The sequence below is a fragment of the Setaria italica genome, chromosome VIII (genome assembly GCF_000263155.2).
Source record: "Setaria italica strain Yugu1 chromosome VIII, Setaria_italica_v2.0, whole genome shotgun sequence".
NCBI classification, from domain to species: Eukaryota; Viridiplantae; Streptophyta; class Magnoliopsida; order Poales; family Poaceae; genus Setaria; species Setaria italica.
In genome coordinates, this window is record NC_028457.1 from 40,088,500 (window position 1) to 40,104,327 (window position 15,828).

Consider the following 15,828-nt stretch of genomic DNA (forward strand, 5'->3'; position numbering starts at 1 on the left):
AAGGCTTTGCCGAGTGTTTTTAGGCCTTTGCCGAGTGCCCGAGGCAGGCTGCAGAGGTTCTGTCTCCCGTACTGCAGGAGTGTAGAAGCTCATGTAGGGTAAGACGGAATAGGAGACCCCAGGTTCGTCAACCTTCCTCACGCGCTCAAACTTGAGCTCGATCGTGAATAAGCCAACATCTGTGCCACAAAGATGACACCCACACCCTCTGCGTAACCAACCACATAGATATGCTCCATCACCGTCGCAGGGCTTGGCCATGGGCATGATTTTCTCCAGGTCGATGATCCTGCACCGCAGCCATTCTGCAGCTCCCTCTGCATTCACCTTCCTAGATATGAAGCCTGGAATCCTCAATTCCGGCGAGCCCCAATGAACTGTCCTCCATCTGCATGAGGGCTAGCAAACCACAGTATGCTTCTGGATCTGGTGGTGGTGGGGTCAATCACAGCAATTCTTGTCCCAATCATACTTGACAATCGCAGTGCTCCGCGAAAGCGTGAAGTAGATTTCATTTCCTACGATGGTGCCACGCCTAGGCTGGACGTAGACGGCACCGCCATTACGAACAGAAGTCGGCGAGCTCCATGCCCCCGTCTCAGATGAGTACACGCTCGCCCATATCTTGTACACCGCGTCGTCGGTGCCCACGAGGACAACGCGGAATGGGCCGCCATGGCAGTCGAGGTGGTCGCAGCCATCGGCGGCGCAGAACACCGCGGCGCTGTAGGCCATCCAATCGATGTGCGGCTCGCGCAAGCCGTGGCGGTCACCGGTGACGGGGTCCCAGACGAGGAGATCCACGGCCCGGTCTTCCAGCATGTGTGGATGAGCACGCGGCCGTGGCGGCAGTCGAGGGGGCGCGTGCGGCGGCCGTCGGAGCCCGGGTGGGGGAAGGCGAGCATCGACGTGGTGGAGGCGAAGCGGGGTGCGGGGTCCCCGTCGAGGACTTGGAGCCTGTGGAGAGGAGGCCGAGGAGGGGAGGGGCGCCGTGGCGCGGTAGCGGTGGAGGAAGGCGGGGTCGTAGAGGACGCGGAACCACGGCTTGCAGATGAGGGCGGCGCAGAAGAGGTGCTCCGGCTCGTCCGGTGGGAGGCGGATGAGGATCTCGGTGGTGACGTCGTCGATCAGCGCCGGCGGCGGGCGTGGCGGCACCGTGGTCAGCGGATGCGAGGGTTTGGTCACCATGCCCATGCCAGCTCGTGACACGTTTTATTAAAAACTCCTCACCAGAATCAAATTCATCACACTAAGATATTTTCACAGTTTCAAAGCCAAATTCAAAACTTAGTTTCAACATATTCACAGATTCACAGGTTCAACTATTCACAAAGATTCACACAGATTCACACATATTCACAATCACAATAACACAAACAATTTTGAATATTATTTTGAGCTGTTTGTATTGTTGCCTCATTAAAAATCTTTGTACGTAAAAACTCACACCTCGTGAGAAAACCCTACAAAGGAAAAAAAGAGTACAGCTAGCTCATCAAAGTTCATTGTTCAGACACAATCACACAAGTTCACAACTCAACTGACAACTCACAACTCACAAGTCACAAGACCTACACAAGCACAACAGCATGAGGCTTCTGAGTTCTAACTTGCTCCTGAACACTGACAGAGCACCAACAGGGCAGCAAGCATCTAGCTTCTGCAAAAAATGATAGGAGGATCAAAGATTTTCAAGTAGCAAGTATGCTGCAGGAGAAGTAAATGAGATTAGAAATCTTACTCATCAAGATACAAATTCTCAAATGACTCTTCAAGTTCGGTATCGTCGACGGTATGCTGCAGTCTTGAATCTCCTTGCTTCCAATCCTTGATCAAAGCCAAGATCTTCACCATCTAAGGGGTCAGACGACGTCGCCGCTCCTTAATGATCCTGCTAGTGGTACTAAATGCAGATTCTGAAGGTATAGTAGAGACAGGCACAGTCATAACATCCCTAGCTAAGATAGATAGAACAGGATATGATAACTTATGCTCATGCCACCAGGTCAATATGTTGAAATCATCATCATATTGGTTGATAGTGTCACTGTCTAGGTAGGCAGACAGTTCAGAAGCAGCAGCAAGAGAGTCACCTGTTTGAGCAGCTTGGAACAAAGCACTAGCAGATTGTCTCCTAGACAGGGAGGAGGAAATAGAAGTAGAACACAGGCCAGCACCAAGGCTAGGAGCAGAATAAGTAAATGAAGCACCCTAGGAACCAAAGATCTTACCCCAAGCAGTCTTCTTCTTACCTGCAGAGCCTAGCTGAGTGGCCCTCTGCATCCTCACAGAACCATACTTAGCTTCATATTTGCCAAAGATTGTAGACAATTCAGCTCTTACATCAGTTAAGTAACTAGAATAATCCTTACCAGTTAGCTGAGACATCAGCTGAAGCACATTGCTAAAACCAGTAATCTTAGCTCTAGGATCCAATATAAAAGCAAAGGCATAAATCATAGGTATATCAGACCAATAATCTAAGAACTTAGACTTCATGGGTGCAACAACATATTTCAGATTAGCATCATTAGCATAGAAATTAAGGTGCCCAGCTATCTCAAGAATATGATGCAAGATTAATGGAGCAGTAGGATAATAAACACCAGACAGAATAATAGTAGAATCATAGAATTGTTCAAGAAATATCAGAATCTTTTCAGCAATATACCAGTGTAATTCTATCAGAATTGTTTGACCTTCAACCAAACCATATCGAGTGGTTATGAACTGATGGAATGTGGTCTTATGGGGCAATAGATGCTTTAACATAAGATAAGTTGAATTCCATCTACCATCCATGTCCAAAGCAAACTTACGAGGACGGACACCTACAACAATGCAATATGACTTGTATGCCGCAATACGTTGGTTAGAACAATTTAGGAATGAAATTGTAGTTCTAAATGAACTAAGCATAGGCTTGAAAACATCAAGGCCAACCTTAACAATAAGATTAATAATGTGACAAGCACAACGCTGATGAAAAATAGTTTACCCATGTAACCAGTCAGTGAAGGATGAAGTTACCAATGGTGGCAGTGTTTGCCTATGCATTATCCAGTGTTATAGAAAATATCTTATCATTTAAACCATAATCAGTAGCAACAGATGTAATGTGCTCAGCAATATTATCAGCATTATGAGAAACATCAATTAAACGAAGGCCTAAGATCCTCTTCTCTAGTTGCCAATCAGCATTCACATAATGAGCAACCACACTAAGGTAATCTTCCTTAGCATTACCAGACCATATGATGTAAGAGCAACAGAGGAAATAGATTGCAAAGAAGCCACAAGTTTAGTACGACGCTCATCAAAATACTTAACAAAATCTTAGGTGGTGGTTTGCCTAGACACACAACTGAATCTAGGATTATGAGCAATATTAATATACTCCTCAAATGCATCAGACTCACCAAAGCATAAAGGAAGGTCTAGTCTAGCAATCAATCTGAACAACTAGATACGAGCAACATCAGGATTGTACTCCCACATATGGAGAGATCCATCAGGATTGTACTTGAGTTGGGACTGAGCCATATGTGAAGCACCTAGCAAGACTGGGCACTTTGGAAGGTGCCTATGCAAGTCACCAGTACCACTAGTAGACTTACCAGAATAAACTTTCTTGCAATGTAGGCACTTAGCACCAGTTCTTACCCTCTTGTTATTCCTTACCTCGTACAATGGCTCAAAGTCGTCCCATACCTTAGAGGTGCAAGAACGAGTCCTCTTGCTGCCCGTACTCTCCGAGCCTGGACCAGCACTGTCGTTGTCAAGATTGGCGGATCAAGACTTAGACTAGTAAATTTCTTTTATGCGCGTAAGGCTTCAGATGGTGGCGTGGGAGACACGGGTTTAGACTGGTTCGGGCAAAGGAAGCCCTACGTCCAGTATCGAGGATGCTCGTATTGCCCACGCGGGGTTCTGTAGTAGGGGTTACAGATCGACGAGAGAGGGACTGGTCCCAAGTCTCTTTGTGCTTGTGCTCTCAGGGAGCGTAGTAGTGTGCTGTGGCTTGTGGGAGAAGAAGCCGATCCCCCTCTCCGGCCCTTGGTGTCCCCTTTTATATCGTAAGGGGGGTGGCCGGAGTTACAGCTGGGATCGGGCGAAGAGGACCGTAAAAGTGTAAACGTAGTACAGTAAAAAATACGGCAAGAAGGGAGGAACAAGTTCCTAGACGCCCGACGCCCTCGCCAGCCCCTGACGAGCACCGGCGTGCATGCTGGAGAGGGGGGGCGGCCGTGTGCCAACTGTCGTCGCGCCCTATAGATAGCCCCTTCGGCATTCGTAGGCGTCGGGTTATGATGAAGGCGTTTCGTCGTCACCTTGGTGTCCGTTGGGGGGGACGGCGGATGCCCCCGTCCTAATGATGGCTTCTGGAGAGAGGGCATCACATCCCCGCTGCCGGGCACGCGGGACCCGAGGGCGCGCGGGACCCGAGGATGGGTGAGTCTCCCCTCTGTTCCGGTCGGCGCAGGCCATGAGTACCTTGCGACGAATGGAGGGGAGCCGCCAGCACTGTAGCTTGTACAGTGTGGCCGTGCATGGGTACTTGCAGCGGGCTGCGTGAGGAGCGCGGTCATCCTTCTCCCTGCCAGGCCTGTGGCGCATTTATGACGAGGCCGTCGAGGGGGACCCACAGGATCGCTGCCTTGTCAGCCGGGTCCGCATCCGATGGGGATGTCCGTCCTGGGGGCCCCAGTGAGTCCGACCCCTGCGCTTGGGGTCGGACGAGGCGGAACCTTGTGGTGAGGGGTCGGGCGTCCCCGACCTCGGGATCGTAGTCGGACGAGGCGGAGCCTCGCGGAGGGGGGTCGGACGCTCCCGACCCCGGGACCTAAGGTCGGGCGAGGCGGAGCTTTGATTATGCTAGGTGGGCCTGGGCCTTCGTGTCTGCTCTTTTAAGCGGTATTTAGGAGATCGTTAATATTTCCCCCCAACAGTAGCCCCCGAGCCTATGGTGGAGCAAGAGTGCTCCTCCGGAGGCTTTTTTCGTTGTTTCGCCGCAGATCTTGTTTATGGTGCATTTGCTTTATCCCAGCTTGGCTGGGGAACCTGCGAATCGCGACCACATGCGTGGCCGTTGGCTGCGATGCTAGCCCCCGAGCCCCCGCGCATTGCAGGAGACCGGTCGGGAGGCCAGGTCGACTTTTGATCGTTGCCCCTCAAGTGTCTGTTTGCTAGGACAGAGGGGTTGAGCCGTGCCACGTTATCCTCGTTGGACGAACCGTGGTGCTCGTTTGAGCTGCGAACGGGTAGGTTCGAGTGGAGTCCCGGTCCCCGTTCGGGGGGGTCCGGCTCAGGCCAAGCTGGTGGCGTACTCCAATCTCCCGCCGGCCAGTTCATATAGTTCCCGAGTCCGTTCGACCGGATCCGGGGGCTCGTTGCCTTTCCCTGTGAAAAAACCATGAACTTTATGCCGGACAGGACTCGAACGTGAGGTCGGGACGCCCTTGGCTTTCGCTCGCCTGGGTGTTGGCCGCTAGCGGACCCGTCCCTTCTCATCCCTCGCTCGGGGGGTGTCCTGAGGCAGCTGTCGAACCCGTGGCGGGCCAGCCTTCGAACCTCTGGACCGTAATGGGCCGTAGGGGCATTTTCAGCCCCGTATCCCTTTCTTACCTTTCGATGGGCCTTGGGCTGGAACGGAGCGGTCGTTGCGTTTGGGCCGAACGTGGGGGACGTTGTGGGCGTGCCTTTCAGGAGATCGAGTTATGGGGAGCGTCGTCCCGCGGATCAAGGAGGATTGGATGTTTTCGCGGCCGATCGCGCGCGCAGTTTCTGAAAAGGAAGTGGGCATGGCAGGGGCATACCTGGCGCCGCATTTATGGCGGCAGGGGCGTCGATTTGGCTTCCCCCGCACCTTTCCTATAAAAACGGGAGCCCGCCTCACTGGTTCCGCCCGCCTTCTGCATTTGAGCCCTTTTGTCCTTCAGCCTCATGCTTAGCTCACCTGCGTCCGCTTCGCCTTCCTCCGCTCCAAGCCGCGCCCTTTCTTCCCACCTCCGTTGATCTTCCTCCTCCTCCGGCGATGGGTTCCTGGGGGATCTCCCATTTCACCTCCTCGCGTGCCAAGGGCCTAGTGTGGAAAGGCCTCCTCTGTGAGAGGACGGCGGCGGGCGAGTGGGAACTGCCGGGGACGGAGCAAGTGCTGACGCCTCCCTCCGGCTACGTCGTCTCCTTCGCTCACTTCCACGAGCGGGGGTTCGCTTCTCCCCCGAGCCGCTTCTTCCGGGGGCTCCTCCACTACTACGGGCTCGAGCTCCAGCACCTTAATCCCAACGGGATCCAGCATATTGCAGCGTTCATCGCACTGTGCGAGGGGTTCGTGGGCATCGAGCCTAACTTCTCGCTGTGGAAGTACTTTTTCACAGTGAGTTTGTACCAGAAGACGGAGAAGCGGGGGAGCCAGCAGCGGTCGCCTCCGGTGCCGATTGGGTGCGCCGGGATCCACCTCCGCCATACTCGCTCCAAGGAGTATATGGCGATGAAGACCTCGGCGTCCCACAAGGGGTGGCACAACTAGTGGTTCTATGTGAAGAACTACTCGGACTTCCCCCTGCCGGGGTTCACCGACCGCACCATCGATGTGGCGCCGGAGGTGTGGGCGTACGGGCCGGTGGACAAGGAGAAGAAACGGATCTTCGACCTGCTGCAGACCATCGAGCGGCTGAAGAGGAGCGGGCTCACCGGCGCCGGGGTCATCGGAGCGTACCATGCCCGGCGAGTGGCGCCGCTGATGCTCCGGATCCGCCCGCTTGCCACCATGACTCCCGACACGCCGACCGAGGGCACCGTCTTGGCGGCAGGTGCGCTTGCCGCTTCCGAGATCCAGCAACGGATTTGGGAAGCGCTGGAGGACAAGGACGCCGAGTACCCGATTCCCGGGCACCCGCCGATGCGCCCGGACGCGAGCTTCATAGACCTGGTAAGGGGTTGGGGCGTCAACCTCCTTTCTTTGTGTCTCGCGATTGTCATTCTGACGTGGAGCTGTTTTGCGTTCGTAGGGCACGCTAACCCAGGTCGTGGACTCGCTCCCGCCGGTGCCGGAGGACGCTGACCGGCGGACGCGCAACCGTCTCCTTGCCGAGGCGCAGAAGCGCCGCATGGATAAGGAGACAGCGAAGAAGAGGAAGAAGGCCGCGAAGGAGCCGTCCGGGAGCGCGAGCTGAAGGCCTGGGCCGACGGTGAGACTCCTTTCCGTTCCTGCATTCCCGTGGTGTTGTGGTTTGTTCCTGACTTGGTGGGCTTTTCTGGATGGTTCCTGCAGGGGAAATCGCCAAGCTGAAGGGTTTGCTTGACGTGGAGCGCAGTGAGCACAGCGCCCTGTGCGATGCGGTCCGCATCGTCTGCGATGACTTCAGCGTGGCTCCGGAGGAGGGGTCGAGCTCTCTGCCAGCTCGTGTCCTCGGGGTACGCCGTCGGCGTCGGAAGATCGCCATAGACGCGCTTCACATCGGCATGCGGCGGGCCTTCGGGGTCTTCGGCTCCCATTGTTCTGGCATCAACTTTGCCGGGATGAGTGACGGGTGTGCCGCCGGTTACTCCGAGGCCGAGCTGGACGAGATTGATGCATCGGTGTTCACCCCGGCGGAGGCCCTCGCGAAGCTCCTGGAGGAAGAGGCCGTCCCTCCTCCAGACCCCCTGTCAAGTTAGCTGTACCGGGCTTGCGCCCAATATTGTAATTATATCAACTTCGAACTTGTTTCGCAATGGCCATGCGGGCCTGTTTATAACTTTACTGTGCTAAAGTTTCCGATCCCCTTTACTATTCCTTTGGGCTTTGAAAGTTTAGAATACGTTGTCGGGTGTGTCAGTAAGCTTTGATGAGCGAAGGTGCCGTAGCCGCTGGGGCGTAGGTTTTTTCGCAGTCCGATCAATCTTGCCTGAGCACCGTTCACGCATTCTTCTCTTTTTGCATCCAAAAGTCTAGAAAGGGAGTGTTCGGTTTGAAAGAAAAAACGTTTCTTTTAGATGGTGCCAAGTGGCTGGGGTCGGAACCCCTGATAGCCCCCGAGGGGTATGCGGCCCTGGAACGAGGCTAGGGTCGGATACCCCTGAGCTTGACGAGAAAAGCCTGAACCGAGACGGCTTGGGGTTTCTTTTTCCGCAAAAGAAAAGTTATTGAAATTGCAGGCAAGTTTGTGCAGAACATGGAAACAAGAGCTATGGGTAAAAGCGCCTTAGCTGTTCTATGTTCCAGGCGTTGCTGAAGACCTGCCCGTCGGGAGTCGCTACCTTGTAGGTGCCTGGCCGTAGTGCTTGCACGACGATGAAAGGGCCTTCCCATGGGGGAGTCAACTTGTGCCGACCCCTGTTGTCCTGGACGAGGCGGAGCACCAAGTCGCCGACGTTGAAGGCTCGGCTTTGCACCTTGCGGCTGTGGTAACACCGTAGGGCCTGCTGGTACTTAGCTGAGTGCAGTAGGGCTACGTCTCGCGCCTCATCGAGTTGATCTTGTGCATCCTCGACCGATGCCTGGTTTCCTTGTTCGTCGTATGCCTTGACCCTCGGCGATCCGTACTCTAGATCGGTGGGCAAAATGGCCTCGGACACATAAATCATGAAGAACGGGGTGAAGCCCGTCGCCCGGCTGGGGGTCGTCCTCAGGCTCCAAAGGACTGCGGGGAGCTCCGCAACCCACCGTCCGCCAAACTTTTTAAGGCGGTCGAAGATCCGTGGCTTGAGACCCTGGAGTATCATGCCGTTGGCTCGCTCGACTTGCCCGTTCGTGCGGGGGTGTGCCACGGCCGCCCAATCCACTTGGATGTGGTGGTCGTCGCAGAACTGGAGGAATCTTTTCCCAGTGAACTGTGTGCCGTTGTCGGTGATGATGGAATTTGGGATCCCGAAACGGTGGATGATGTCGGTGAAGAATTGTACCGCCTGCTCGGACCTGATTTGCGCCATCGGTTTTGCCTCGATCCATTTGGAGAACTTGTCGACGGCGACAAGTAGGTGGGTGAAGCCCCCGGACGCCTTCTTGAAGGGTCCGACGAGATCCAGCCCCCAGACCGTGAACGGCCACGTGATGGGGATGGTCTGTAGCGCTTGCGCGGGCAGGTGAGTCTAGCGCGCAAAGAACTGGCACCCTTCACAGGTGCGGACTACCTGGGTAGCGTCAGCGACCGCGGTCGGCCAGTAGAAACCTTGTCTGAAGGCGTTGCCGACGAGGGTCCTTGGCGCGGCGTGGTGACCACAGGCTCCGGCGTGGATATCCTAGATCAGCGCCTTTCCCTGTTCGATCGGGATGCAGCGCTGGAGGATCCCGGTGTGGCTTCTCTTGTAGAGCTCCCGGTCGATGATGACGAAGGATTTGGCGCGGCGCGCGATCCTACGAGCCTCCGTCTTGTCCGCCGGGAGCGCGTTGCGGACAAGGTAGTCGAGGTATGGGGCTCTCTAGTCGATTGGGGGGTCGGCCCCCACCGCGGGGTCTGCCACGATTTCCATGACCATGGGGTCGGACGGATTGGCTCCCGGGGCCGAGTCGGGCAAAGCTGTGTCGATCCCCTCGGGACTGGCGCTCGGGCCTAGGATAGGTGGCGTGCTGCCGACCTCCCCTGACCCAGGGCCCGACCCCAGGGCTGGGGGCGCTTCGCCGACCCCTGCCATTTCTGGGTAACAGATCGAAGGCTTCAACTGGTCGCTAACGAAGACGCCATCAGGGACGGGCATTCGGCCGGACGCCGCCTTCGCCAGCTCGTCGGCGGCTTCGTTGAAGCGCCTTGCGACGTGGTTGAGCTCCAGCCCGTCGAACTTGTCTTCGAGCTTACGGACCTCGCTGCAGTAGGCTGCCATTATGGGGTCGTGGCAGCTCCACTCCTTCATGACTTGTTCGACGACTAGCTGGGAGTCGCCCCGGACGTCCAGCCGACGGATGCCCAGCTCGATAGCGATGCGAAGCCCGTTGAGGAGGGCTTCGTACTCGGCGACATTATTGGATGCAGGAAAATGGAGGCGGATCATGTACCTGATGCGCACGCCCAGAGGAGAGACAAAGACGAGACCCGCTCCGGCGTGGGCCCTCATTAGTGACCCATCGAAGTACATTGTCCAGTACTCCTGTTTCTCTGGCTCCGATGGCGTTTGAATTTCCGTCCACTCTGCCACGAAGTCGGCGAGTACCTGGGACTTGATGGCGGTGCGGGGGACGTAGGTGATACCCTGGTCCATGAGCTCAAGCGCCCACTTCGCGATCCTCCTCGTGGCGTTTGGGTTCCAGATTACTTCGCCTAACAGGAATGACGAAACAACCATTACCGGGTGGGAGGTGAAGTAGTGGCGCAACTTCCTCTTCGTGATTAGGACAGCGTAGATGAGCTTCTGGATCTGTGGGTAACGTGTCTTGGATTCGGACAAGACCTCGCTGATGTAATACACTGGGCGTTGTACCTTGAGAGCGTGTCCCTCCTCTTCCCGTTCCACCACCAGGGCCGCGCTAACCACCTGGGTGGTCGCCGCGATGTAGAGCAGGAGGGGCTCGCCGTCGGTAGGCGGGACTAGGACTGGGGCCTTCGTTAGGAGGTCCTTGAGTCGGTCAAGTGCCTCCTGGGCCTCGCCGGTCCATTCGAAGCGGTTAGTCTTTTTCAGGAGCCGATAGAGAGGAAGCCCTCGCTCGCCAAGGCGCGAGATGAAGCGGCTTAGAGCCGCCAAGCATCCCATGACGCGCTGGACTCCCTTTATGTTCCGGATTGGCCCCATGTCACTAATGGTCGCTATCTTCTCCGGGTTCGCTTCGATGCCGCGTACGGAGACGATGAAGCCTAATAGCATGCCCCTTGGGACTCCGAACACACATTTTTCGGGATTGAGCTTAATATGCTTATCCCTCAGCCTTTCGAAGGCTAGTTCAAGGTCGGGGACGAGCTGATTGCCCCTCTTGGATTTGACTACGATGTCATCAACGTAGGCCTCAACAGTCCGCCCGATGAGGTCTCCGAAGCACTTCAGCATGCATCGCTGGAAAGTAGCCCCCGCGTTTTTGAGGCCGAAAGGCATCTTGACGTAGCAGTAGGGGCCAAAGGGGGTGATGAAGGAGGTGGCGAGCTGGTCGGCCTCTTTCATCGCGATCTGATGGTAGCCGGAATATGCGTCGAGGAAGCTGAGGGTCTCGCACCCGGCGGTTGAGTCGACTATTTGATCTATGCGTGGCAAAGGAAACGGGTCCTTTGGACACGCTTTGTTGAGACCGGTATAATCGACACACATCCTCCATTTCTCGTTCTTTTTTGGTACAAGGACAGGATTAGCCAGCCACTCGGGGTGGTGCACTTCCTTGATGAACCCGGCCGTCAGAAGCTTCTGGAGGTGTTCGGCTGCTTGGAGTCGGGCTGGCCCTCGGTGGCCTCCGCAAGCTGGACCGCCAGGTCGCTCGTGACGGTGATGGCCGCGGCGTACTCGCAGCACTCCACGTCGCACTCGTACGCCTTCTGAAAGGTCGTGCCGACGGTGATGACCCCGTTGGGCCCCGGCAGCTTGAGCTTGAGGTAGGTGTAGTTGGGGATAGCCATGAACTTTGCATAGCATGGCCATCCCAAGATGGCGTGGTAGGTTCCGCGGAACCCCACCACCTCGAAGGTGAGGACCTCCTTCCTGTAGTTGGAAGGGGTCCCGAACGTAACGGGCAAATCGATTTGCCCGAGAGGCATTGCCTGCTTCCCTGGCACGACGCCATGGAAAGGCGCCTTGCTGGGACGGAGGCGGGAACGGTCGATCCCCATAGCGTCGAGGGTCTCGGCGTAGAGGATGTTGAGGCCGCTGCCCCCATCCATGAGCACCTTGGTGAGGCGCGCCGTGCCGATGATGGGGTCGACGACGAGAGGGTAACGCCCTAGATGCCGGACGCATCCAGGGTGGTCGGACCTGTCGAAGGTGATGGCCGGCCCCGACCAGTCCAGGAAGGCCGGAGTCGCTGGCTCGGCCGCGTAGACCTCCCGGCGCTCCAGCTTCTGCTGGCGCTTGGTGTCGTATGCCGCGGAGCCGCCGAAGATCATGAAGCAGCCGTCCACCTTGGGGAAGCCGTATTCCTTCTCTTCGTCGCCCTTCTTTTCCTCATCGGGCTTCCGCTTCCGGTCGCCTTTCACCGGATTGCCCACGAAGTACCTCTTCATGAGGTTGCAGTCTTTGTAGGCATGCTTTGCGGGGAACTCGTGGTTCGGGCACGGTCCCTCAAGTAGCTTGTCGAAGAAGCCGGGAGTGCCCTCGGGGGGCGGCTGCCCTCGCTTGCGCTCGACTGCGGCCACGAGGGGGGCCTCGCGCCGCTGTTTGTGTGACGACCGACCCCTAATATCCCGTGTTAATCTTAATCCTAGCCCTGATCGTCTGTCTTGTTTTACCGCGCCTGAGTGCTCAACCTTCCAACCGGTCCCGACCCCTGAGACCCGACCCCTCCCCGCCTCGCTTCGGCCCCGACCCCGGCAAACCCAGCCCACCGTCAAATCCTTCTACGTCCTTCACAAATGCCGTTCTGTCCGACCGGTGGACCCTTGAGATCTTTTCCCCAGATCTTCTGCGACCAGCGCACTCGAGTTGCATGCCCGCTTCAGAGTCTCCCTGCCGCGTGGCTCATCTTCTCCGACGCCCGCCGCTCAGATTTGTCTCTGGCTCGCGACCGAATGGATCCTCACGCCCCCTTCCCCAATGGTGGCGGAAGCCCCTCTGCAACCTTTCTGCAGCGCCTCGCCTCCCGCGCTCATCATCACACCGCCAGATCCCGGCCGCAGAGCCCGATGTCGCCCGTCTTTTCCGTCACTTCGAACACAGTCGCGCCGCCCGGTCTCCGCTACACGACGATTCCTCCATCGCCAACCCCGACCACGGCAGCGACAGCTCCTTTCCCCGCCCTGTCAGAAGCCGCCCGACAATCTATTGCTCCGCGCTCGCCCGCGCGCCCGCAGCTACCTGTCTTCTCACCTATGCGCCCTCGATTCTAGCGCTGTTTAACCAGTCGCTTCTATCATATCTTCCGCACGGCGACGCCCGCCTCCGCCAAATCTCAACCACCGGCATAACCGCTCCTGCGCCGCCCTGACGCCAGAACCCAGTGACCGCTGGCGTCATCCCCGAAGTCCTGCACCACCGCCCCCGTCGCTCAATCGTCGCCCCGGCAGAGCACTCCATTGCTTCTCCCCGACCTTCACGCCGCTTCCCTTCCCCATTCCAGCAGCTATAAAAGGGAATGCACCAGCCGCCGGAGTTCCCTCCACCATTATTGCCTTCAGCCATTCTCTTGCTCCCTGCTCAAGCTCCTAGCGCCACACGCCAAGTTCTTGAGGAACTCTTCCCTCAGCTCCCCTCAGTTTCCCAAGTCACCCAGCCGCTTGCTCCTCCGTGCTGCGTAAAAGCTTACTTGTGATCCGCAAGAGGCATCGCCGCCGCCGGAGCACTGCCGGTCTTAGCCGTTGTTCAAAGCTTTAATCCCTCCGCCCAAGTCTGCTCTTCCCGACCCCAAGCTTTCCTTTTAGGAAGAAGGGAAGCTGCCGACCCTAGTCCGCCTCGCCCGACCCCTCATATCCGCCCGACCCCGGTTCCGTCTCGCCCGACCCTATCTGTTCCACCGACCCTTATCCACCTCGCCCGAGGGCTCGGCTGTGATCTTTTTCTTCAACCCGAGGGTATATGTGTAAAACTTAGGAACCCTTCAGCGCTTGCGTCTGAGGATCCCTAGTATGCCACATCCTCTAGTTCCAGGATCATATCATAAGTTCCTTTCCGACCCTTGTCTTTTGATCTTCACCAGCTCTCTTGAACCTCCCCCCTCCTGCTCTTTGTCGCAAGTTTCTGGGCTCAGGCGAGCCAGTGTTGCTGTTGGAATAACCGTCTAAGCTAACTCTTGCATTGCATTCGTGTAGAGCTGCGTCTCGTCGACGGCTTCTACGAGTTGCACCCGGCGCCAGAAGATGACGCTGTAGCTGAGCTCCTGGCCGCTGAAGCTGAAGTCGCCCCCGAAGTCGAGCAGTTCACTTCCTCTTTGCTCGAAGGCAAGCCCCGGTTGCATAAAAACCCTGCGTGTTTTACCAAACTTGCGCATGCCTTCTGCAACATGTTTGTGCATTTATGTATAGGAGTTGTTTGAAACCCTAGATGCATGACTTAGTTATCCCCATGATATGAGCACTAGCTGTTGGACCGAGTAGTTGCACTGCTTAACTAGGAGGCGGTAAAAGCCGAGTGATTTCCTGTCACTCGCGAGTTGTACAAGTTGCATGTCTACCTTTCCGTTATCAATATAAGGACGATGGACGGGGCAGGGTTTTGATAACTCTTTGGTAGTCGGATGGTTGCCCCGTCTGTCTATGAAAACTTGCTAAGGCCCGACAGTGGTGGTGTTCGTGATCAAGTGTTTGAAAGTACTAGCCTCATACTTAGTATGGGATGAGGAAGCCTAGTACCGGATTGAACCTAGACGTGAGCAGTCACCCCATTGTTCTTGGAACGGAGTTTCCCCTACTGGATGTTGCACGTGGTGGCATGCGTGGTCACAGAACGGCAGAGGCCGGGTCTGTGGAACCTTGCACCAAAGGAAATGGGCCCGACACGGGTTAGGGGATTGATGGGGAAGGCCGACACAGGAAGCGACCTCCGGGTGCGCGGATGTCGTGAGGCTAGGTTCACCATGCATGGTTAAAGAACTCGAATCGATTCGTCTGCCTCTCACAGTTTGAGATTGCTTGATCGCTATGTCACTCTGAGTAAATAAGGGATCTAATGATGACATGTTTGCTGATATATCTAAACATCTTGTTTGGTTCTATGATTGCTTAGAATAGGTTGCAAAACCTAGACTGGTAAATGAACCTAGAACCGGAGCTAAAACTTGAAAATAGGGTTTTTACTTAGCGCTTTTGGCAACCAAACCCCTCAGCCAAGAAAGCCCTGCATGTCTAGAAGGAGTAGTAGTTTTACTCCTATCGGTTAAGTCTTGTTGAGCTTAGTAGCTCAGCCTTGTTGTGGCTCCTGTTTTTCAGGTGAACCTGCTGCTCCCGACCCCTATCTTGCTGGCGCTTGGCCGCCCCAGCTCCCGCCGGGCTGGACGGTCGAGTGGGATCCCTCCTCAGACGGCGAGGAGAGGGATCAGTGATGTCCCGGCCGGCCTCACCAGGACATCCAACCCCGACGATTGCTTCCGCTAGTATTTTATCTCCTGTTGTTTTCCGAAATCTTGTAAAACTCTGATGTTCTTTTCGAAACTAATTAATTCAGTTGTCAATTTGTTAACTTGGTGGACTTGTTGTACTCTCTAGAACCGCTCACCTTCGTGTGAGTCTGCTAAATCGGTCCTGTTCAAGTGGTTAAATCGGAGGAAAATCCGACGGCACTTCGTGTTTACCCGGCTTAGGCATGAGCGTCGCATATCAGGCGGCTAAAACATGTCTAACCCGGTAGATCCAAAGTGGATCCGCCACAGTTTGCCCTTCTTCTTCTGCTGGCGGTTGAAGGTGCCTTCGTTTGCATCCTCCTCCCGCTTCGCCTTGCCTTTGGAACGGTCGAAGATCGCTCCAACAGCCTCTTCGCCCGAGGCGTAGCTAGTGGCGATGTTGAGGAGCTCCTCCGTGGTTCGCGGGCCTCGGCGCCCCAGCTCGTGGACGAGGGGCCGGCAGGAGGTTCCCGCTAGGAAAGCCCTATGACGTCGGCGTCCGCGACGTTGGAGAGCTCGGTGCGCTTCCTAGAGAAGCGCCGGATATAATCCCGGAGGGACTCGTCCGCCCCCTGACGACAGCTCCGGAGGTCCCAGGAATTGTCGGGGCGCGTGTACGTGCCTTGGAAGTTCCCTATGAAAACCTCCTTCAGGTCGTTCCAGCTGCGAACTCGTCCCGAAGGGATATG

General features: G+C 56.1%; 1 protein-coding gene and 1 pseudogene across 1 annotated transcript; both read right to left on the bottom strand.

The window, feature by feature from the left end:
• Nucleotides 1-441: 441 nt before the first annotated feature.
• Nucleotides 442-1,194, bottom strand: LOC111258363. Its single transcript, XM_022829589.1, has one exon. The coding sequence runs from the start codon at nucleotides 1,192-1,194 to the stop codon at nucleotides 442-444; it is 753 nt and encodes a 250-aa protein (XP_022685324.1).
• A 7,407-nt stretch (nucleotides 1,195-8,601) lies between these two features.
• LOC111258211 lies at nucleotides 8,602-9,801 on the bottom strand (annotated as a pseudogene).
• Nucleotides 9,802-15,828: the final 6,027 nt, after the last annotated feature.